This window comes from Myotis lucifugus, unplaced genomic scaffold, assembly GCF_000147115.1.
Source record: "Myotis lucifugus unplaced genomic scaffold, Myoluc2.0 scaffold_283, whole genome shotgun sequence".
NCBI classification, from domain to species: Eukaryota; Metazoa; Chordata; class Mammalia; order Chiroptera; family Vespertilionidae; genus Myotis; species Myotis lucifugus.
This window is the reverse complement of record NW_005871331.1, coordinates 516,290-539,244: the sequence shown is the minus strand read 5'-3', so window position 1 is coordinate 539,244 and position 22,955 is coordinate 516,290. Positions and strand designations below refer to the sequence as shown.

The 22,955-nt window shown below is 50.1% G+C and overlaps 1 protein-coding gene across 1 annotated transcript in view; it reads left to right on the top strand.

The window, feature by feature from the left end:
• The window catches only part of MYRIP (myosin VIIA and Rab interacting protein), a 144,937-nt gene that overhangs the window by 97,202 nt on the left and 24,780 nt on the right, over positions 1-22,955 (top strand). The window contains exons 9-12 of the mRNA XM_023763416.1: positions 2,587-2,712; positions 11,176-11,329; positions 14,972-15,612; positions 20,188-20,427. Coding sequence (XP_023619184.1) covers positions 2,587-2,712; positions 11,176-11,329; positions 14,972-15,612; positions 20,188-20,427 — 1,161 coding nt within the window. The remainder of the gene's footprint in view (positions 1-2,586; positions 2,713-11,175; positions 11,330-14,971; positions 15,613-20,187; positions 20,428-22,955) is intronic.

Sequence of the window (22,955 nt, the reverse complement as noted above, 5' to 3'; positions counted from 1 at the left end):
GCAGGATGGTCTTAGGCGACCACTGTGAAAGGGTCGTTCGACCGCCAAAGGGGTCGAGACCCACAGGTTGAGCACCGCTGGCTTAAGTCATTGACCACCTGCATGAACTCAATCTTTAGTCCCTGTCCCCTCCCCAGAGGTTGGGGTAGAGCTTAAAGTTCCTTGGTTTACAGGATTGGGGTTTTAATTGCTTTTCAATTACAGTTGACATACAATATTATATTGGTTTCAGGTTATAACTTAGTGATTAGACACTTATGAAATGGTCACCCCAATAAGTTTAATACCCACCTGATACCATACATAGTTATTACAGAATTACTGAGTGTATTCCCTGTGCTGTACTTTACATCCCATGAATATTCTGTGACTACCAATTTGTGCTTCTTCATCCCTCACCTTTTTCACCCATCAGCCAATCCTATCCAATCTGGCAACTATCCATTTGCTCTCTATATCTATGAATATGTTTGTTTGGTTTGTCCCTTTATTTTGTTTTTAAGATTCTGCATGTAAGTGAAATAGTATGGTATTTGTCTTTCTCTGGTTGGTTGTTTTTTTTAACCACCAGCCTCCTTCTATCTAGTGGCCCTGGCCATGAGTCACCTCATTAGCATAACAAAGACACTCTTGTCACTCGAAATATTCCAAGGATTTTTGAAGCTCTGTACCTGGAATCAGTCTAACAGCAAATATATTTTTTATTGTACCACAGTTTCCTTCTCGCTCATGCATCTGCACTGGCTCCATCCAAAGCAGTGGGTTGGGGTCAAGTGTGTTCACTCTGGGGCCCTCCCTCATTTACCTCATCAGCTACTCGTGACCATGACCAAGCACAAGGCAGCCAGAGGGAGCCAGTGACGTCTATCAAGGCCTAGGCTCAGCCATAACTCCCTGTAGCCCACTCCCTCCTCACATGTCATTGGCCACAGCCAGGCACACAGTCAACACAAAGCCAGAGGTGGGAGGTACACTTGATCCTCGAACACTGTGGGGGTTGGGGTGCCAGCCACCTGTGCAGTTGCAAATCCATGTATAAAGTAAGTCAGTTTTCTGCTTATGCAGATTCTCAACTGCAGTAAGAAAAATACGGGTAAGCCCGGCTGGTGTGGCTCAGTGGTTGAGTGTCGACCCGTGAACCAGAAGGTCACAGTTTATTCAATTCCTGGTCAGGGCACTGCCCAAGTTGCAGGCTGGGTCCCCAGTAGGGGGCGTGCAGGAGGCAGCCGATCAATAGTTCTCTCTCATCATTGATGTTTCTATCTCTCCCTCTCCCTTCCTCTCTGAAATCAATAAAAATATATTTTTAAAAAAGAAAAATACAGTTGACCCTTGAACCACGCAGGTTAGAACTGCATGGATTCACATATATGTGGATTTTTAAAAATCTGCATTTAAGTAGACCCATGGAGTTCACACCTGTGTTATTCAAGGGTCACCTGTATATCCTCCCTGTCCTGGGAGAAACACAGACTCACGCAACAAAGGGAGCATTGGACAAATTCAGTCTTCCTTTTAGTCACAGTAAGTCTTGTCTCTTTCACATGACACTCTTCCCACCTAACGACCCCCCAAATGCCTCAGTCAATAACAGATTAAAGTCATTGTACATGTGATTCAGAGTCAGTTCCTTTTAAGATGGAGACCTATGAACTAAGCAAACAAGTCACCTGTCCCCACATACCAACACACAATGCCGGAATAGGACAGCAACACCTCCCACCCACCTGCAAAGTCGGGAGGTGACCGGTCCATAGCAATTCTGAAATCCTGCTAGGTGCATGTGCCAGGTCCCCACTCTGCAGGTCAGGGGTGGGCCTTGATTAGGCCCAGGTCTGTCCCTGGGAATGCACTGTAGTTCATTGCTTTCCTTGGCTCTCAGCCTTCCTCTTCATCATCTTGTCTGGTCCAGAAAGGCATTGGAGGATATGTTCATCTTGGTGGCTCAGCCGTTTTCTCAGCTACTTCCTGCCTGTAGGAAGTTGGGAGCCCAGAGACCATTGTATGAATGGACTCATTCAATCCCCATGGCTGTGCCCAACACAGCAAGCGGAGCGAGCAAGCCGAAGCCAACCCTGATGACTCCTGCTGTCTGCCCCCTGCACAGGCCTTCCCGGTGCTTCCTAAAATCAAGATTTACAGCTGGAGACTCTGGTTTGAGATCCAGCTCCACTCTTTGTGAGCTGTGCATCCTTAACTGGTAACTTAACCTCTCTGAGCCTGTTTCCTCATCTGTACAACAGGTGTAGTTACAGTCTGTAGCTCTTAGCAGTGTTTTGAGGATTAAATGAGATAAAGCATCTCTGGTGCCTGGCCCAGCGTCCGGCACATGATGGGCACTTGGTAAAGAGAAGAAGTCGTTGCCATCATAAAACGATTATTTGTAAACTGTAAAGTGCTGTGGAATGTTCAAGGCCATAGTTGTACTGTTTTGTCCTAAGACAGATCTGAAGGAGGCTGGCCTTCTGTTGAAACCAAGCTCTCGCGTGGCTGAAAGAAAAATCCCCAAGGTGGTCCCGGTCACGCCGCCTAGACTCTGAGGCCTCTCCGTAACTCTCCCCCTTTGTCACCCCTCCTCCTCCCCAGATCATAAGAAAACAGAAGAGCAAAGGTGAGCAGCAAACGGAAGAAGAGCCAGAGTGGTCACAGCCCCAGAGCTGCAGTGCGAAGGCGGCCGACGAGGGGACCGCGGCCTCCCCCGGAGGCCACCCTGCCTGAGTCTCCAGGCAGTAACGCAGTCTCCAGGCAGTAACGCAGGCGTCCTGCACGCTCTCCCCGGGAAACGGGGTCAGCACACAGAACCATCTGTAATTAACTCGTGTGCCCACCGGCTGGCATAAAGGAATAGGGTGGTGGGCAGGGGGAGAAACTGAGAAAGTGTGTGTGAGAGTCCGGGTAGGAGGGGTGAGGGAGGAGAAAGAAAGAATAGATAGCATATAAGCATAACCAATGGACATAAGACACTGGGGGGTAGGGGAGGCCAGGGAATTGTCAAGGGTGGGAAAAAAAGGAGCTCTTTGTAATACTTTAAGCAATAAAACAATTTTTTAAAAAAAAGAGAGAAAAAAAAGAAAGAATAGCTACAAAGGGACAGTGGAGAATACAGAGGTAGGTTTCTCCACAGAGACCAATCCAGGGAAAATCAAGATGTCAGTAGGCACTTTTTCATTCATTCCGGAAAGAGCTGTACTGAGTCCCTTGAGGAAAATAAAAAGCTGTATCAGGAAGACCACTTGCTTTTCCAAAACCAGAAAGGGACAGCAAGAGAATGGCCACTGCCATCTGAGTCACCAAAATGGCCACTTCGAGACCTAATCGGGCAGTCGTGGTGTGGCTCAGCCTTCCTGTCTGTCACCCTGAGACTAAGCCAGGGGCTCAGTCTTGAAGCACAGCGCCCTTCCTGTGACCCGGGTCTGGGCCTGCTCATGTCCGCAGTAGCGGCACCCGGCCTGTGAAATCTAGGCTCTCTTTGTGTCCAGCGGAGGATGCACAGAGCATGGGAGAAGCAGAGGCTGGGCCTGGGGAGGCTCAGCAGGAGGAGGACTGGCTCGTTGGGCGTGGGTTCCACAGCTCCAGGTGCCAGCAGGCAGAGCACGGGGCCAGGGCAACACACAGGTACAGCTTAAAACCGGAAAGTCACATGAGTGGGGGAGCAATGCCTAGTGCTTACCCCACTCCTCCTGGGGGTTAGGGGCACGCACCCCCTTTCTGAACAGAGTGAAAGAAGGGTGTGCAGGGCAGCCACATGGCAGACACGCCATCCCAGAAGGGATGGTCAGCAGCCTCGCCTGCATAGACTCTGCCCAGGATTCACCAGTCGCCAGGCGCATGGGGTGACAGGGAGCATCCTTATGGCTTTATCAGAGATTTCACTTCATTGGCTGATGGGCAGGACCTTCCTTTGTCAACATGCTGTCAGCTTATTTCGCTGCCGCCTTCACTAAGGGAGCCTTTTAGCACAGGGTTCCCGCTTGGGTTCTACACTAATACCTCCGGGGTTTTCTCTTCTTGTCAGGAGACCTGTCTTGCCAGACGCCTGCCTCCCACGCAGCGCGGTCTTCACTCTGGCTTCGACGCCAAGGTAGACAGCGCTGACTCATTTCTTCCTTTTTTCCTGGGCAAAGAGCAGAATATGGTTTATTTCCCGATGCTGGGATAGAATAGGGCCCAGTGGAGGTTCCTCTCTGCTCTAAAGCATCTTTTGAATCTCTTTGTAAGTTATGTCCACTCCCCAGGATCAGTCCACTTTTGGGGTCGGGGGGGGGCAGGGCGTCACAGGGGGTATGGGGAGATGGAACCTCGAGTTTGTGGTTTGAAATAAAAGCCCATAAAGGACATTGGTGCACCCCCTTGGGTAAGCACGCCTTCTGGTTAACACTTTAACCCCAGGTTGTGTGGCCTGGCAGGGGTGTGGGCACTGTACCACAGGGACGAGATCACTACAGCCTTCATCCTGAACGAACTTGGATGTTTCATCAAGGAGTCTCCTCCTGGCCCCTCCTCTGAGTTCTCCCTGCGCCGTGATTTGTACCACGGAAACAGCGGGTTTTCACCTAAGCGCTAGTCAGGAGCCGCACTGTGCTCATGGGAATCGCCCCACACAGAGCCGCCTGACTCGGGGAATAAAGAAAAATCCCGCATCCAGCTCGGCCCCAGGCACAGTTGGCCCCTCTGAGCAGCCTGATTGCCAGTGGTCACAGGCCTAACTTCCCTTGGCCAGGACCCCTGGCCCTTCCCCTCTAACCAGCACCATAGCAGGGCCAGCCTGGTGCCCTCGAGGTGGGGGCACATCCAGTGGACCAAGGGTCAGCTTCCTCACGGGTTCCATGCAGTGCGTCTGGGCACACTGCCCACCCGCATGGGCGAAGCTAATGCTTCCCCTCTTTCTCCTCTCCTCCCAACCCCCTGCACCCCTACCCCGCCTGGCCCACTCCAGGCCCTAGACCCCCTGTGATGAAGGAGCCTGTGCTGGGACCACATTCGGCAATTGGGGCCTGAGAGGGACTGAGCCTGGTCAAGGCCACCACATTGCCTGACTGTGGGAGCCCCATTCATCTGGAATACAATATGAGTGGCAATCCCAGCACAATGGCCACAGATGCTGATGAGGCCCCAGTGGGAGGGGACAGGAACCATTGCTGGGTAAGGAGCAGGCACTCTGTCTGCCCATCATAAGATGGGGATGCAGGTATCATTAGACCCATTTTACAGGTGAGGAAACGGAGGCTAAAGCTTTCACATAACTTACTTAAGCTCACCCATGTGCTGGTTGGTGGGGCCAGGCATTGAATACCCTTTTCCTGCTCCATTGCCCTTGATCTAGCGCAGTGGTTCTCAACCTTCCTAATGCCGCGACCCTTTAATACAATTCCTCATGTTGTGGTGACCCCCAACCATAAAATTATTTTCGTTGCTACTTCATTACTGTAATTTTGCTAGTTATGAATCGTCATGTAAATATCTGATAGGCAGGATATATTTTCATTGTTACAAATTGAACATCATTAAAGCATAGTGATTAATCACAAAAACAATATGTAATTATATATGTGTTTTCCGATGGTCTTAGGCGACCCCTGTGAAAGGGTCGTTCGACCCCCAAAGGGGTCTCGACCCACGGGTTGAGAACCACTGATCTAGCATCTTCCTCTGTACGGCTCGGGGAGTAACTGCGCTGAGTTCGGAGCGCTGCAGGCTCCCTGGGCTTAACTGCAAATCCCAAACTTAATTCATTCCCATTCAGCCAGGATTTCTCATCTGTTCTCATGAAAGAAAGTTCAGCGTGATTGTTCTCTTTTTAATTTCCTCCGTTATTGTGTGGCTCTCTGCCTGTAGGGGGTCAGCACCACCCGCCTTTCAAAGCCTTATGATGCAATATCCTAAAAGGTCTAGCCCAGGGTTATAATTCATTCCGTGCCTGTCCCTTTGGGCGCCTGTATATAAAAATGTGTCTCTGTAATAATAATACGATGATCCTCTTGATATCATGATGATGGCAGCAGGGGCCAGGCACTCGGGATATGCCAGTGACTAAGCCCGGCCCTGACTCTCTGTCTCTGCTCTTTTCTTTTCTATTTCCCTCCCCCGTTTCACTGAATCACTGCTATTTTCTCCCTCATAGTTGCTCTGTCCTTTGACTGGCTGTCGCACAGACCTGAAGTCATTTTTTATTATTGTTATAATTATTGGATTGAATTCAATGGCTACGACTGACCCTACCAATACAAAGCAAAGCTGTCTCAATTGTTGAGTCATCTGACCATTATTACCGGTCCCTTTGCTCCCCAGCCCTCGATGCTAAAAACGTTCTGTCCCTGTTTTATGCTGTGAGCTCCTTGACCGCGAAGACTGTTCTGATAGTGATTGGTGCCTCGGGGAGCCTGCCCTGTTGGCCATGACGACAATTAGAGCAATCATAGCGCCGTTCCGAGAGGTGTAGGTAGAATGCTCTGCTGCTGCCGCCCACTCAGGACGCAGCGACTGTAAAGGAAGGGGCAGTTGGCCCTTGAAAAACGGGGCTTGAACTGCCCAGGTCCACTTCTGTGTGGACTTTTTTTCCAACAAATACTGTATTTTCTCTTCCTTATGATTTTCTTAATATTTTTTTTTCTCTAGCTTACTTTACTATAAGAAAACAATATACAGCCTGGCCAGTGTGGTTCAGTGGTTGAACATCGGCCCATGAGCCAGGAGGTCCTGCTTGGATTCCTGGTCAAAGCACATCCCTGGGTTGTGGGCTTGGTCCCCAGTGGGGCATGCAGGAGGCAACCAATCAATGATTCTCTCTCATCATTGATGTTTCTATCTCTTTCTCCCTCTCCCTTCCTCTCTCTGAAATCAGGTTTTTAAATTTGTTTAAAAAATGGAAGACAGTATATAATCTCTCTATATAAAGGCTAATATGCTAAGTGTCCATCCTGGTAATTATGTCACATAGCAACACCCAGCTTCCTCTCCCTAGCAACTAGCCTCCTTGGAGTTTCTTTAGCCTAGGAACATGACTTGCTTTATAGCCAGGTGGAAACATTTTACACTGTAACCAAATGTCTGTGAATGTCTGTGTTTTCCTGGGCCTCGCCTCATTTGATCCTTACAGAAGTCCTGGAGTAGGTAGATAGGAGACTCGTTGGAATCTTATTTTCTTTTCATTAGCCAGAAAACAAGAGATTTAGAAAGCTTAGAAACTTGACCCGACTGAAAAGAAGTAAGGAATGGTGAACCTTGAAAGTGACTTCAGGTTTTCTCACTGCGCAGAATATAGTTAAACACTGCTGCAGTTAAATATTTTACCCTTTGTTCTCCCTGCATGATCTACAATAATAATCTGTTTCATGTTGATATTTAACTGCTGTGTTGCTGACAATTACCTGAAAGAGAAGTTGGGGTAATTCACTGGGCTGGAAAAAGTTTAGCTAAAGCAGAAAGCAGGTCTAATTAAGCAAGTTTATTCTATATCTATAAAAGACTAAGGTGATTCATGTATGCACGATACATATAAAGCTCTCGCTCTGCCAATTGCACGCGTATGTTTCCATCTGTCATTGTCGATCGTGAATTTGGTTAACACTTCTATTATAGAGAAAGGGTGAATAGCAATATTAAAATATTTCTTCTAATTAATTTCCTTTGTGCACAAATTCATGCACCAGGCCACTAGTATGGATATAATACAAAATATGTTAATCAACTGTTTGTATTATCAATAAGGCTTCCGGTCAACTATAGGCTATTAGTGAAGTTTTGAGGGGGGTTAATGTTATACATGGATTTTCCACTGCACGGGGGTGAGCGTCCCTAAACCCCACATTGTTCAAGGGTTACTGATCCCAGAGGTAACTGATGATCACACTGGGTGTCTCACTGAGAGCTGCAGGGCCGGAGAGCTCCGTGGCAGGTCCCGCACGGTAGCCAGGAGTGCTTTGCACAGCTCCCAGAGGGCATGGAAGAGCATGGGCTTGGAGCCAGGCAGACCTGAGCTCAATGCCTGCCTCAGTTTACTCATGCACACCCAATCGGACTGAGTGAGAGGATGGATAAGGTGCCTGGCTCAGTGATAGGCCTTAATAACTGCTCTTATTTTAGCTACCGTTTATTGAGTGTTTTCCATATGCCCAGCCTGACACTGATCCCTTTGCATGAGGAAACTGAGGCTTAGTATGGTTGAAGTTTCCCCCAAGAACCCACATAGCAAGAGGAGGAGCCGGACTTGACCTAACACACCACCCATAGTCAGTGCCTGCAGAGTTAAGAGGCGCGGCCTGTTTGAAAGCTCGGATTCTCAAGTCCCTCGTTGCAAGGCTCTGCTGGCATGCCATGCTGGCATTCCTGGACCACGGGCTCCACCAGCATTCCCAGCCCTCCCTGCGTACATGTGCAGACTCTAACTCAGGCCACCCTTCCAGACATCACCAGCCCTGCTTCTTCCACGAGCCTTCGGGTAGGTTAGAGGAAGGGAAGAAAGGTAGAGTCTGTGGGTGGGAAAGAAAGGGCACAAGCGGCCCAGCCCAAGGTTATGAGCAAATAAATTACTCAGGTAATCCCATCACTTCCCAGGAGCCACAGAGCTTGAACTAACTGGTCCATAAAAGCATTGTTGTGGCGCCATCTACTGCTCAATGTGTTTATTGCAACACATTTGTGGTGAAACCAGGTCTGGGCCTCTGAATGGGCTTTTCTGCCCTGGCTGGAGACCGGGCCAGCAGTGTCCTGTGACTGGTTACAGACAGTTCTTTGGAGCCTGTTGTGAATATCAGGAAATAGCATTTTCTAGTGGGAAACAATGCTTGTCTGACGTAGATTATAAAAGCCTGGCACCCCCAGCTTTCTCATGAAGAAAATATATCCCATCTCCCCTGTTGGGACCAGCGAGGGACTTTCTATTTTTTGGCCTTGGCTTTTGTATCTTGGGGGACATTTTTGTCTCGTAAAAATGATCCCAGCCACCTCCTGCAGACACACATGTAGATGCATCAATTACTATTTGAGCCACTATAAAATGAAACATTAAATATTATTCCCCCCCTTTTTTTAAATATACATTTTTATTGATTTCAGAGAGAAAGGGAGAGAGAGAGAGAGAAACATCAGTGATGAGAGAGAATCATTGATTGTCTGCCTCCTGCATGACCCCTGCCGGAGATTGAGCCTGCAACCCGGGCATGTGCCCTGACCAGGATCGAACCGTGACCTCCCGGTTCATAGGTCGATGCTCAGGCACTGAGCCACGCCGGCCCGGCTACTTTCCCCGTTTTTGAACATACGCTCTGCGTGATTTACAGTGAGGAGCTTGGAGATGGGAATAGGAAGTATCTCCTGTGAGCCTACAGTAACACGGCACCTGGCAATAGGCTGTCAGCTCCTCCAGGCCAGACCTGAGTCCCACACATTCAGTCACAAACATGGGACTGAGGACCCCCCCTAAAAAGTCTCTCCCGGCCTTCAGGGAGCTCACAGTCTGTGGACAGTCTGTGGAAGAGGCGAGCAGTTGCATGGGTACTGGATTTATCAGGGGGACCACTTCATACGTTACATAAATGTCTAATCACTATGTTGTGCACATGAGCCTAATATAATTGAATGTCAATTGTGATGGGAAAAAAATATTTTTTGAAAAGTAATTCAGTCAGTTGGCCAAGGTATTACAGCAAAGGCCCAGGTCCAGCTGACTCCTGAGTCCAGCCCCAGCCACCCAGGGCCTGTCCACAGCTCCCCTCCTGGGTCCACGCCCAACCACCCAGGGCCTGTCCACAGCTCTCCTCCTGGGTCCACCCCCAACCACCCAGGCCCTGCCCACAGCTGTCTCCTGGTCCACCCCACACACCCAGGCCTGACCACAGCTGCCCTCCTGGGTCCACCCCAACCACCCAGGCCCTGTCCACAGCTGCCTCCTGGGTCCACCCCCAACCACCCAGGCCCTGCCCACAGCTGCCCTCCTCGGTCCACGCCCAACCACCCATGGCCTGCCCACATCTCCCCTCCTGGGTCTACCCCCAACCACCCAGGCCCTGCCCACAGCTGCCCTCCTGGGTCCACCCCCAACCACCTAGGCCCTGCCATCACCTCCCCTCCTGGGTCCACCCCCAACCACCCAGGCCCTGCCCACAGCTGCCCTCCTGGATCCACCCCAACCACCCAGGGCCTGCCTACAGCTCCCCAGAAGCACTCTCCTTTGTCTCCTCGCACCTCCTTTTGTCTTCTTAGCACCTGTGGTGGGAGAGGAGGCGTTGGGCTGTTGCATTGACCAGGCCTAGGGCTTGTGGACTGACCATTCATGGCTCACTTGTCTATGGCAGCCCGGCTGACACTGAAGTTTGGAGTCTTCGAGGAAAAGGTGCTTTCACTTCTATCACATGCCAGCAGGTGGAGACAGACTGCTCGGTTGGATGAGCATTAGACACAGTCCTTGGTTTCATGTTGCTGTCCTAGACACTGCCAGGAGGGGGGTGGTGCGGGGGGGCCTTGCCTCTTCAATGCCCTTTCCCTCCTGGGTTTGTCCATATAAAAAGAGAAAACTAGGTCACCAGTAAAAGAGGATTCCTTCATTAAGTGACAAGGGGAACATGGGTCTCTGTTGGATGAAATTCCTTATCTATAACATCTGAGCTTCAGATTCTCTACAGATAATATTTATAACATATTTATGATACAGTTTAAACAAGGTTCCTGTCAGTCATTGGAAATCCCACTTCTCCTTGGATTGGAGTTTATTTCCCTTTTGTTCATTCAGGCGCCACGTCGGACTGTGTTGCGATAGTTCTGGCCTGTGGACTGACCACTCTGGCTCACTTGTCTATTGCAGCACTTACATTGTGGCTTACTGTCCACCCTGCTGAAACTCAGGCTCAGAGTCTTCGAGGAAACGATGCTTTTACTTTTATTACATATAATCGGCCCTGAGAAATACTAGCTGGGGGTTGGCTGGATACGGAGCCCCGTGAGAACTGGCTCTGTCTGTTCCATTAGTGCAGGCTGGCCGGCTGGCGGTGGAATAAGCAGGAACCGTTTCTGCCATTGCATGGCCCTATGTACTGATTTGCAGCTTTTAACCAGAACACGAGAAAAGGCCACACTGTCACGTCTCCTCCACGCTGTGCAGTGTCGGCCGCAAAGCTGAAGGCCTTCCTCCCGGGGCCCACGCCCCTTGAGTTCACCCTTTCCCCTCCTTTCTGCCCACAGCGGTCCCCGTCCGAGTTCTCACCCATCGGAGAAGATGCCCTACAGACCTGTTTGCTGGAGGCTGCGTCGAGGCAGCCGGGGAGCCTGGGCCAGCAGCCCAGGGAGGAGTCGGCGTGGCCCAGCTGGAGGAGCCTGGACAGTCCGGACCAGACAGGTGAGTGTTTTAAGCAGCATCTGGTTGGCCTGTGGGTTAACTGTGCTGTCTGGAGGCTTCTGGCTGCCGCGTGGCCGCTCAGCTCTTCTGTCATCTGAGCAGCGTGTGCCCATTGTGGGCAGCCTGGGCAGTGTTCCTGTGAGACCCGTGGGACAGTGGGGGAGGGGGCTCCTGGACGTGTGTGTGCAACTCACATGGCTGCACAGCCCACGGCAGCTGCCTGTAGAGTGGATGGAGACGAGGACTAGCCCCTGGTCCGTGGACGGGGGAGGATGTCTCATGCAGGCCAGGAACGCTAATCCAACCCAGCAGACAGGTCAGCGTTCAAAGGGATTTGGGGATCCAGTGTCTGGTTCTAAGAGTGTCCTTTCTGAAGCCCCGACATGTTTGTTAGGGTGACACTTGTTATGCCAAGTGAACCACACCTTTAGGTGGTTTAATGCCATAGTTTTAGTTCTCATCAGGCAGCCGTGCAGTGCCGTGTCCTGGCTGCAGGAGGCTTTCAGAGGCTCCTCGACCCTGTGGCTCTGCCGGCCCCTAGGGCCTCCGAGTCTTCCCTGGCCATTCTCGTCTGGCCAGCAGGTGGAGGAAGAGAGAATGGAGAAGTCGGTGCACCTGCTGTCTAACCACCTCAGCAGGGAAATGACACCTGCACCACCTTCACTCCCATCCCAGGAGCAAGAACTAGTCACATGGCCCCACCATGAAGCAGGGGATCCTGGGAAATGTAGTCCTGGCTGGGAAATTGCATCCCAGGAACAGATGACACATGATTTTTTCCCCCCCTGCCACACAGGAGGAGGGCATTGCTGTTCCCTCTTCCTGCTCCTCCTCCTGGAATGCCTCTCTCTGTACAGGGCAATTGGACTTCCCTCTGCAGAAACTCCTCAACATCTATCACACACAGTCCTTTGTTAAGCTGTCAAGTCAAGTGATCCCTCCCAACCTTAGGGGCCCAAACTAGCTGAGACCCTTCCCCAGAGTCACACACACATCAGAAGGCTGCCAGATGCTTGGAATCACCTGGGGAGCAGCCGAGGGCCGGGAAGCCCCTGTGCCCAGGCCAGGGAGGTCTCCTGGGCCCCATACCTGGGATAAAGATGCTCACCGATGCTCACCCCACCCCACACAGGTCAGTTCCTTCCTCACCTAAATACGCATACCTGTGATGGAAGCTAGGAATGTTGTCCCCACAAGAGGGAGCCATAGAGAGCACTTCCACCCATATTGTCCCCCCAAATCTCGACCCCTTTCCTCAGCAACCGTAACAATAAATTAGCAGCAAAATACCCACAATGCTTTCAAGGATTGTGCTATCACTTCTGCTCTGTCAGGGCAAAGACTTAACCAGCAGCCAGATAAGCCAAACCTGTTGTTATCACAGTGCAAAGAATAAAAAACATGAAGTATTTTTTAACAGTTTTTCTAAAGACCTTCCAGAAGAAATCTTTCCATGTGAACCTTTTAGGACCTGTCAGTAGAAATTGCGGAGATTCTGTGAGCACATGAAGTTTTCCTTATGTATGCGTATGGTTTTGGGTTTCCTTAAGTGCATTTTTCCTTTCTAGATATGTTTTCTTCCCCCTGCTGTTGCCCAACAGACCCACATTCATTCGTTCATTCATATTTTTTTTTCTTTCTCTCTCACCTGGATGGAAAATTATCACAGAGAAGGAACTCTTAGATTCCACAGGACCTCTGAGAACATCGCATAATAGATCTTCACTAAAGAATAATAAATAACTAGCTTTTAAGAATCGCTTTACAAGGGACAGCGGCCACCTGCGGGCCCTATTTTGTTTATTCCTCCCACGGGGTTCCCAAGCACTGCCATTGTCCTGCGTGCCAGGTGAAAGCCTTGAGGGACAGTGAGCGTGAGTGGCTTGTCCAGGACCCCACAGCTGGGAGCACCCTGGTCCTCACAAGCACACACCGTGGCTCCGATCACAGCTTTTTCAAATCGACAGTGAGAGTCCCCCGACCTGAAAAACAAACAGGCAGCAGTGACAAGAACAGCATTTCAGAATTCAAACGTACACACTGGTACACTTAAAGGATATGATAAACCTTCTAAAAGACACTCCACTCCACAAAACAGTTCCCCGCTGAATTACGAGCACTCCGCATACATTTGCAGAGGGCTCTGCTTTTCAAAACACGATTGCGTGCATAATATTCCGTAAAACAAGGCACCGGCGTGTAATTCATCAGTTCTGTGTACGCATAAAACTTAGTTCAACAACATCACACACACACACATTTCACACTCAGTCCAAACATCCATGCATCCCTCAGGAGGGAGATGGAAAATGAAAAATAAATAATAAATAAAGCACTTGTGTAGGAAATCGCTGGTTTTCCTGAGGAATGCTGGGCCCTTGACGTGCTGAAATGTCCAGGCCAACCCCAGAGGTCCTGACCGCTGTCTGATATGTACAGCAGGAAGCAGATCACTCCCGGGGGCATGGCCCAGCCTTAGCGGAGCAGAGATGCAGAACAGAGGAGGCCTGGAGGCGGAGGTCATCGTAGAAGGTTAATGTCCACTGGGCTGTTGTCAGCAGCTCTGTTTCTGCGTCAGGGGGAGGGTTGGTTCTGGAGCCTGTCGGTCCACAGCTGGGGTCAGCTCCAGGAGCACTGCGGGCTGAGTGAACCACAGCAACTCTGCCTCAGTCCTGACAGCGCTCACAGCAGCTCGTGGGTCCCCCCAAAACACACACTCACTTAGAGACCTTGACCGAGCATCTCCTGTGCGCACAGCTGGGACGTGAAGATCAGGGAATGGTCCCTGCCCCCAGTTGCTCGCTGACTACTGTCTGCACAACCAGGAAAGGGTGAGAATTTGGACAGAGGAGGGGGTGGCGAGGAGCAGGGTCCCAGAGGATGCCCCCAGTGGACAAAGAGAATGTGGTCTTGGAGCCCAGATGCGACGTTGAGCAGTTCCCATGATGCAGCTCGACAACCAAGGTTTTCATAGGGTTGAGTGTTTGTGGAGATGTCTGTGCTCTTGCCGAGAAAGAAGTTGGCCAACTTCTAGCTTCCCCAGGGCAACATGGCAACCTGGGATTGCCAAAGGCAGGGGAGGAGAGGAGGCGGCACCGGGCTGACTCCCACGCCATCTGTCAAGGCTGTTGTGAGTGAGGTCTGTACAGTTGCTGAGGGCAGGGTGTGCTAACCTTTGAGGTGGGCCAGGCAGGTGATGGAATCAGGTGATGGTGTCTTCTCCCATCCAGTGAGGAAAAGGAGGATCTAAGAGACAAAACCATGGCCAAAGTCAAAGGGCCAGGACCTGAGGCCGCCAGCAGCAGCCTTGCCCTCTCCCCGTCGCTGCCCAGGCCAGGCCAGCCGAGGACAGGAGTGGGGCGACTCTTGGAGACGGAGGGGACCATCTACCTAGGTGGCATTAGATAGGAGTCAGATCTCTGAGTTTCTCTTCATCTATGCAGCACTGGGGCCCTGGGAGGCCTCGAGGGACTTCCTGGGGACCTTTCAACTTGCCCCCAGTTAGGTGTGCCCCTATGGACTTCCTAGAGCAGCTGCTCCCCAAGACCCCAGGAGCCAGTCATGGGGCAGTGGCAGGTAGCAACCTCACCTGCTCTAAGCTGATAACGGCCTCTCTGGTTTCTCTCTCCCTCCCACCTACAGACCGGGCCCCCGTTTTGCAGAGCCCCGATGGGAACTGGGTGGCGCTGAAGGATGGCGCTCTGCCCCCCGCCCGCCTGCTGGCCAAACCTAAGAGTGGCGCATTCCAGGCCCTGGAGGCTGCCTCCAGCGTGGCCTCCGCCTACGATGAGATGGGCTCCGACAGCGAGGAGGACTTTGACTGGAGTGAGGCCTTGAGCACGCTATGCCCACGGCCCCAGGATCTGCCCAGGAACCCCCAGCCTCAGCCCACGCAGGCCCAAGGCTTGGACCAAGTCCCCCCCGCCATCTCTGCTCCCTCCAGGCTTTCCCCCCACCTCGAGGCCACGTGCTCTGACTCAGAGACGTCCTCCACGGGCTCCTCCCGGGAAACAGGGCACCATCGGGCCAGACTGTCCTGGCTGCAGAGGAAGGCTCCTAGGACCCCTGTCGCCGAAAAGATGCACCTCCAGGGGGAGCTGGACGTGAACTTCAATCCCCAGGCAGCCAGCAGGGAGACCTCGGACAGCAGCGAGCCTGAGGAGGCCCACCACGCGCCAGACCGGCGGGCCCGGAGGTGGAGAAGGGCCCGCGTGGGCTCAGAGGATCCAAGCAAGGAGCTATCTTCCCCCAACGCCCATTCCCAGGAGCTGAACACCCACCAGGTAATAAAATAGGTGCGTGCAAGCGCGCGCGCACACTTTCCGGGAGGATGTGCACTCCTTCAAGCACGGTTGGCATAGAGAGTCCGGGGTTAAGACTTCAGACCCAGATTCTCATCATGATGTTTGCTGCTAGGTAGCTGAGCGACACAGACAGGTCACATCAACTCTCTGGCGTTCCACGGCCCCTCAGAGATGAGAGCTAAGGGTTCAAAGTAGCTTTGCAAGGTGTGGCCCCAGACCAGCAGCATCGGGGAACATGCTGGAAATGCAGATTCGCAGGCCCCACCCAGTCCTGCTGGATCCAGCCATCTCTGTGGCAGTGAACTCTCCTGATAATCCTGTGCATGCAAGTGTGAGGGCCACTGGCACCAGGGGAAGGGCCTGGGGCCTAGAGTCAGCCTTCCTGGTTCAAGTCCAGCTATGTGACCTGAGCAAAGCATCTCTCTGGTCTCAGCTTCCTCGTCTGTAAATGGAGATACTAGTGGAATCCACTTCGAAGAAGGGTTGAGGGGAGTGAATGTCACAGAATTTGGCGTCAGTCCTACCTGACCTGTGCATATCGAGCCTAGAAAAGGCCCGTATTTGGGCTAAGCTCTCATTTTCTCTGTAAAACAAGATCATTAAAAGTGATCTCAGGATTGTTGTGACGATAGAGTAAATATAAAGTTCTGTGCAACTGGGAATCATTATCACCTAGCTCAGGTGCAGACTGCTTTCCCGAAACCGTGAGTAACTTCCCTCCGGGATATTCTTGAGGGTCGTCTGCACACTTGCAGGTATAAAATGCCATATACGCAGCATAAGTAGGTGCTTGAAGCTTCCTATTTATTCTGAAGTGACTTGCAAGTTATCTTTTGGTCTTCATCTTTGCAAGGCGTCGATAAAGAGAAGGCAAGCGCTGAGAGAAAGGTGATGGCTTGGACCAGTGTTGTGTCCACCTTCCCTGGCAGTGTCCTCTCCTCTCCACTAGGTGGCGATGGCGTTGCACTTCCAGGGACTTCGAAACTCTGGTCTCCCGATCCTCCCTTCTCTTTAGTTTACTAGAGCAGTTCTCTTCTCAAAAGAAAAAAATATATATATAGTTTACCTGTATACTTTTAAATTATAAATTTCAAAACACAGATATTATCCCCCTTGACCACAATCCTAAATCCCTGTTATCTTTCCCCAAATGACTACAGTTGTATTTGTGCATTTATACGCATATAGTACATTTAGAAATATAGTTCTGTAAATGTATCTGTGTTTTAGCAAAACCAGCGTCTTTCTATCCATATTCTTCTTCCTCTTTCTCTTAACAATAAGTCATAGGGATGTCAGCACACACAGAACTGCTCATCGTACCTGCATCGCGTGTACGAGAGTGTGGGAGTGGGAGCAATCCATCCGGGGTGCAAGCCGTGAGGGTGCCTTGCCTGTAGGGAGTTCTTAAACAAAACTAAATCTAACAGAAGTCAGTCTCTTTCTTATCGCTCTGAACCATGCACGGAAAAGTCTAAGTGATGCTAGTGATGGAAAACTTCCCCACGGGGGCAGGCTGCTGCCAGCGTCCACCCAACCCCCTGGGCTTTCCACGCTCCATGGTGGGGAGGGACCACCACCCACAGTTCCCAGAAAGATGGACATTAAAGACTTTCCAGAGGCTGAGGTTATAAACAACGCCGCGGAGAATATCACTGTGCAAGTCTCTTTGCACAAGTACAGGAAGTAGAATTGCTGACTTGAGGTACATGGATCTTTCATTCTAACGAATACTTGCCAAATCAAGCTCCCAAAACCTCATAGCAGTTCACGCGGCCAAGCACTGTTTGAGTATGTTTTCCCCTGTTGTCCACGGTACTTAGTGCCGTCAGCCTGTGAAACTGTCACCACCTTAAGTGAGGGGAGAAATGCATTTCTTTTCAGTTAACATTTTCATAGTTACGACTGAGGTTGCGCATTTTTCCCAATATTTAAAGCTATTTGCATTTTTTTCTGTGAAAGACACATTTATCTCCTCCTGTTATTTTATTGGACCACTTGCCTTTTTCTTATTGATTTTTCCGAATGAGTTTTATTTTGTAATTATGTTGTAGATTTTAGTTTTTTGATGGTTACACATTGAAAATATTCTCCCCTTGCTTATCACTTTTGCCTTAACTTCATTTTACATGCAAAAGTTTTTGTTGCTAATAATTTGTCCATCGTTTTTCTTAATAATAATTTATCAATTATTTCCTTTATTTTTTAATTTTGTACCTTGTTTAAGAAAGCTTTTTAAAAGACATTTTATTTATTTTTTCATCCTCACCCAGGGGTATGTTTTCATTGATTTGAGAGAAAGAGAAACATCAATGTGAGAAAGAACCATGAATCGATTGCCTCCCATATGCACCCTGACTGGGGACCAAACCCGCCATCTAGATAAGCGCCCTGGCTGAGAAACCAACCTGCAACCTTTAAAAAAAATTTTTTTTTAAATAGCAGGTTGTCAAGGTTGTCTCTCTCTCTTTTTAAAATGTTTTTACTGATTTTCAGGGAGAGGAAGAGAGAGATAGAAACATCAATGATGAGAATCTTCCATCGGCTGCCTCCTGCACACCTACCACAGAGGATAGAGCCCACAACCCCAGGATTGTGCTCCAACTGGAAATCGAACTGTGATCTCCTGGTTCATAGGTCAACTCTCAACCATTGAGCCACACCGACCGGGCCAACCCTTAACCTTTTGTTCTAACCAACTGAGCCACCCGGCCAGAACTGTCACACATCTTTTTAGCAAAACAGGATGGTCCAGATTCTGGTTGCAAATGTGCGTGATGAAGCTCTTCCTGTCGAATGACTAACTAAATGAAAATATCATACTTTCTTGTCCTTAGGAATACATTGTGTGCTCATGGATTCTTGAGTTTAAGATAAGTCACCTAGGACGTTATCACCTGAAGACTCTTGGTCTGAGATTTTACTCATACACTTAACTTCACCATCATTGTTAGAGTCTGGAGAGCTGTGCTCCTCTGCCAATTCATCTTCTGAGTCACCTAATAATTGTGAAGCATTGTTCTCTGTCCATTTCTTCTCTTTGTCATTATGAAATTTTGAATTCTCAACTGTATGCAGTGAGCTAAAAGCAGACTCAAAACAGTGATGATTTATTTCACTGTTGAATCATTCTTCTAGGCAATTCTTTTCTTCCGTATTATTATCTCAGTCTCCTAGCATAATTGGGAATAACTGATGAGTAATCATGAAAAATATCTCCCAGGGTGATGAAACAGCAAAATATTTCAAAAGATGGGAAGAATTAGATCACGAAGATCCCATCGTGTACCTTAGAGTTACAAAAGGGCCCAGTGAACCCATGTAGTAAATGCAAGATAGAACGTTTTATTTTATTTAAAATATAAGTAAGTTTTCCATTTATTCTTTGGAAGCCATTCACAAAGTAATAAAAGTCGTGAGATATCAAGCCTTATAAATAGATTGAACAACTCAGTGAGGAAACTCAAACTCTAAAATTGGGTCTAGCCGAAACCGGTTTGGCTCAGTGGATAGAGCGTCGGCCTGCGGACTGAAAGGTCCCAGGTTCGATTCCGGTCAAGGGCATGTACCTGGGTTGCGGGCACATCTCCAGTGGGAGATATGCAGGAGGCAGCTGGTCGATGCTTCTCTCTCATCGATGTTTCTAGCTCTCTATCTCTCTCCCTTCCTCTCTGTAAAAAATCAATAAAATATATTTAAAAAAATAAAATAAAATAAAATTGGGTCTAGTAGACCCTGATGGTATGCTGCGGTTATCTTAACATTCCATATACATCTGCCCATGACAAGGCCAAGAATAAGTGAGAGTCACAGCCTCCGGTGCTCCTGGAGTTCCCCAGGCCTGGTCAGGGACTTGCTCATAGAAGGAGCTTAGGAGATGTTCACCAAGTGGAGAGTAGGAGCTGCAGTGTCATCACTAAGCTAGAACCATAATGACAAGGGAATACCACAGTATTCCTTACAGGTGTGCAAGGACCTTGCTGCATCTCAAAACCTTTGCCTGGCATCCTGTTCTTCCCTCTCTGCCTTTAGCTGAGTAGCTGCTATACTTTGATGCTCAACTCAGACATTGATTCCACAAGGAAGGCTTTTGCCTAATCCCCAGCGTCTCCCAGCAAGTGCCCCTTAGTGGCTATCAGAGCATCCCTCCCACCCCACCCCCTTCTCTGCACGCGCCATCATGGCGGCTAGTATGGAAGGTTTTACTGTGCCTCCTTCTCTAGGGGGGGTGGGCCGGATTTGCTCAGCCTTGCCTTATCAGCACCAGCATGGTGCCGCTCAGGCTGGGTGCTCAGCAAGTATTTTGTGACTAAAAACTCCTGATGAATTCCAACGTGTCTGAGTTTAGATGCTCACCTGTCCGAACCCTTTAGCAAAGTGTTAAGATGCATGTGTTTGAGGAAATAAAAGTGAAAAGTAAAAGCCCATCTGTGTTTCTCCAGACCAGGTCAGAGAGCTGTCACTTTCCTGGACGATCCTCCTGGGTGCCATTGGGGACGAACCACGTGACTGTAGGAGAGGCGTCCTCAGCTCACGATTCTGGTTTTCATTCAGGTGTTGGGTGACTTATCAGAGACCGACCGTGGCAATGAGACTCGGCACCCCCGGACCCGTGCCGACACCACGGAGGAGAAAGTGAGAAACAAGTTGTTCGAGTTGGCGATGAAAATGAGTGAGAAGGAGACGTCTTCGGGGGAGGATCAGGAGTCCGAGCCCAAGACAGAGTCCGAGAATCAGAAAGAAAGTCTCTCCTCTGAAGACAACAGCCAGAGCATCCAGGAAGAGCTGAGGAAGGTAAGGGCCCGCTTTCTGCAGCCGGGTCTGGGGAAAGGTTCTGTATTTGCACAGAGATGGGTGGGGTCCCCAAAGAGCTCCCTCTAAAATGGCCCTCCCCGTGCTCTTGGGAGAACCCCAGGGAGCCCTTCGTGATGAGCTCTGAGTGGTGCAGTCAGGACCCGGCGTGTGTTGTACGGAAGGCTTCCAAGACCTCTCGGCTCTCGCGAACTCTCCTTCGTCGACACAGCCCTTCGGGCTCACGTCTGTAGTTTCGTGCTCTGATCTCTCTCATTGGTGAGGAGCAGGGCTATCCCACCTCGCCCTGGGGGTTCTGCCTGCGGATTGGGATCATGTACCCATCCCTCCTTCAGGCAGTGATGACGCTCCATGCGTGGTCTTCGTGTGGAGGTGGCCTGCCGGACCGTTTATCCCTGCACTTTTCAGATCTGTGTGTGTTTGCCTTAGCCTCAGAATCCATATGTGAAATTCCGGAGTTTTAAACAGGTTAAAAACCCTTCCACTCCCAGGGCTTCCAGAGCCCCAAACACCTCCTCCCACTCCCCCACCCCCACCTGCCAGCCAGAGGTCCAAGCAACGTTGTTTGACAACCACAGGAGGTAGACCCAACCCTTGGAGAAAGGGATCCCAGACGCCCGCCTCCGGTCAGTGCTCTGCCCCCTCCTCCTCCGTGTGCCTGGGTTCCCTCGGCAGCTTCTCCATGTACTTTCAGGCTGAACTTGGCCACGTCAGCATCGGGAAAACCCCTGATACCTCCAGTGGAGGGGAAGAGGCTGACGCTTGACTGTGTCCTCTGTTTACTTCCTTTAGTAAAAACCCTATGAAGTAGATACTCAGGAAAGAACTTCCGCCCACCCACATCTAGCAGGTTTCAGAGCTGGGGCTGCACCACGCACCTGGTTGGCCTCAAATCACCGGCTCCTTCCTTCACAGCGAGCTGCCTCATCTGTAACTCAAGAGAAGCTCTTGTCTGGAAACTTCTAGATTTCCTTGCATGTATGATCAGTCTTTTCCTGTTTTGAGAATATGCCATCTACACCAACACGTTACTGGTCACCCACGTGCATGGGAGAAGCCAGGCCAAGCTTCTGTAGAGAGAGCTTTATCCAGACGCCACTGTTCCTCCTGCCTCCACCCCTGGCCTGCTCTCTGAGAGCCAAGCAGAGGGATGTGCACATTCCCACGGACACAGTGACACCGGTGGCAGTTCAGGGTTCTTGGCGAAAACCCGCCTAGGAATTAGGGCTCAGGTTCCTGTCCAGCAGCAGCAGAGCCATTTCATAAACGCATTTTCTCTTGATTGGACTCAGCCCTTGGCTGTGAGCAGACTGGGCCCTGGAGTCAGCTCCCTCTGTCTGGCTGTTGGGGAGCCCAGTGATGATTCAAGGATGGTCCCTGATGTCTGCATTTTAAGTAGCTGAAGAAGGAGCTTCTGGGGCTTGGGGCCCGTCCAGAAGCCTCCTGAAAACTGAGTTCCCAAGGGATCATGCTCTTTCTTGAAGCCAGCTTGGTTCCATGGAGCCTCAGGCGTCAGCCTTCCAAACCAGCGGGTCCTCGGAGCCCAGAAGTAAGCTCTTGTTTCTCCTCTACTGCCAGGCAGGTGGCCCTGCCAGTGGTTCTGTAACCGAGTCCTGGCTGCATTGGTTCTTAGAACCATTTGCCTCTAGGTATGCAGGTGCTGTTGTTCCTGAAAGAGGGGCGCAGAGGTGGGCCAAGTACTCCCAGCCTGAGCTCGGAGACCACACTCAGGGGCTGAATCTCCCACAAACCCCCCAATCTTCCTAGGCTTGGAACAGCGATCCCCAGGTGCCCTTCTGGCTTCAAAATCCCATGTAGTGGGTTAAGTAGGTTTCTGTTTTCTGACGTAAGTATCATTAGTGACACTGTTTATGGCAAATGATGTCCTGTGTGTCAAATCTTTAGAACATGAATGTTTGTTGAGGGTTCACATTACTAAATTTTTGCATTATCGTCAACTTTTTACATCCAGTGTCCTGAAAACATTTCTATTTAAGGTGTCTTTGTTTGCCAGTTCTTAGCACAGCTGGCTGAGCCATTGTGCTTTATTTTCACAAGGGAGTCACAGACTAGCTAACATCTCCCATATTTATAGTTTCAGGGAGTAATTCTCACCAAGGTACTGAGACTTCTCCAAACTAACCAATGTCACTGTGCACCTTCTCATGGCTGCTCCCCACTTACTAACATCAAGTCCCAGAGAAACACAGTGCTGCTCAGTGGTCAGGGAGATAGGCTTATTGATGCTGAGAAAACGCAGAGCCTTGGGCTTCTGAAGCTTCATGTGCTTGTGACCAGCTTTTGTCGACATCATAGTGTTGACATAAAACCAAATATTGTCCGCGTGTAGCTCACCCTTGTGAAATAACTCGCCATCCACAGGCGGACTGGCTGTCCTTCCTCTCGGGTAGCTTTTCATTTCAGAAGAGCGTCTTGATCTTTAGTTGGTGCTGAAGTGAATATGGTGTTAGATGCTAACTTGAGGCCTACAGACTCCGCTGACCTCCGCA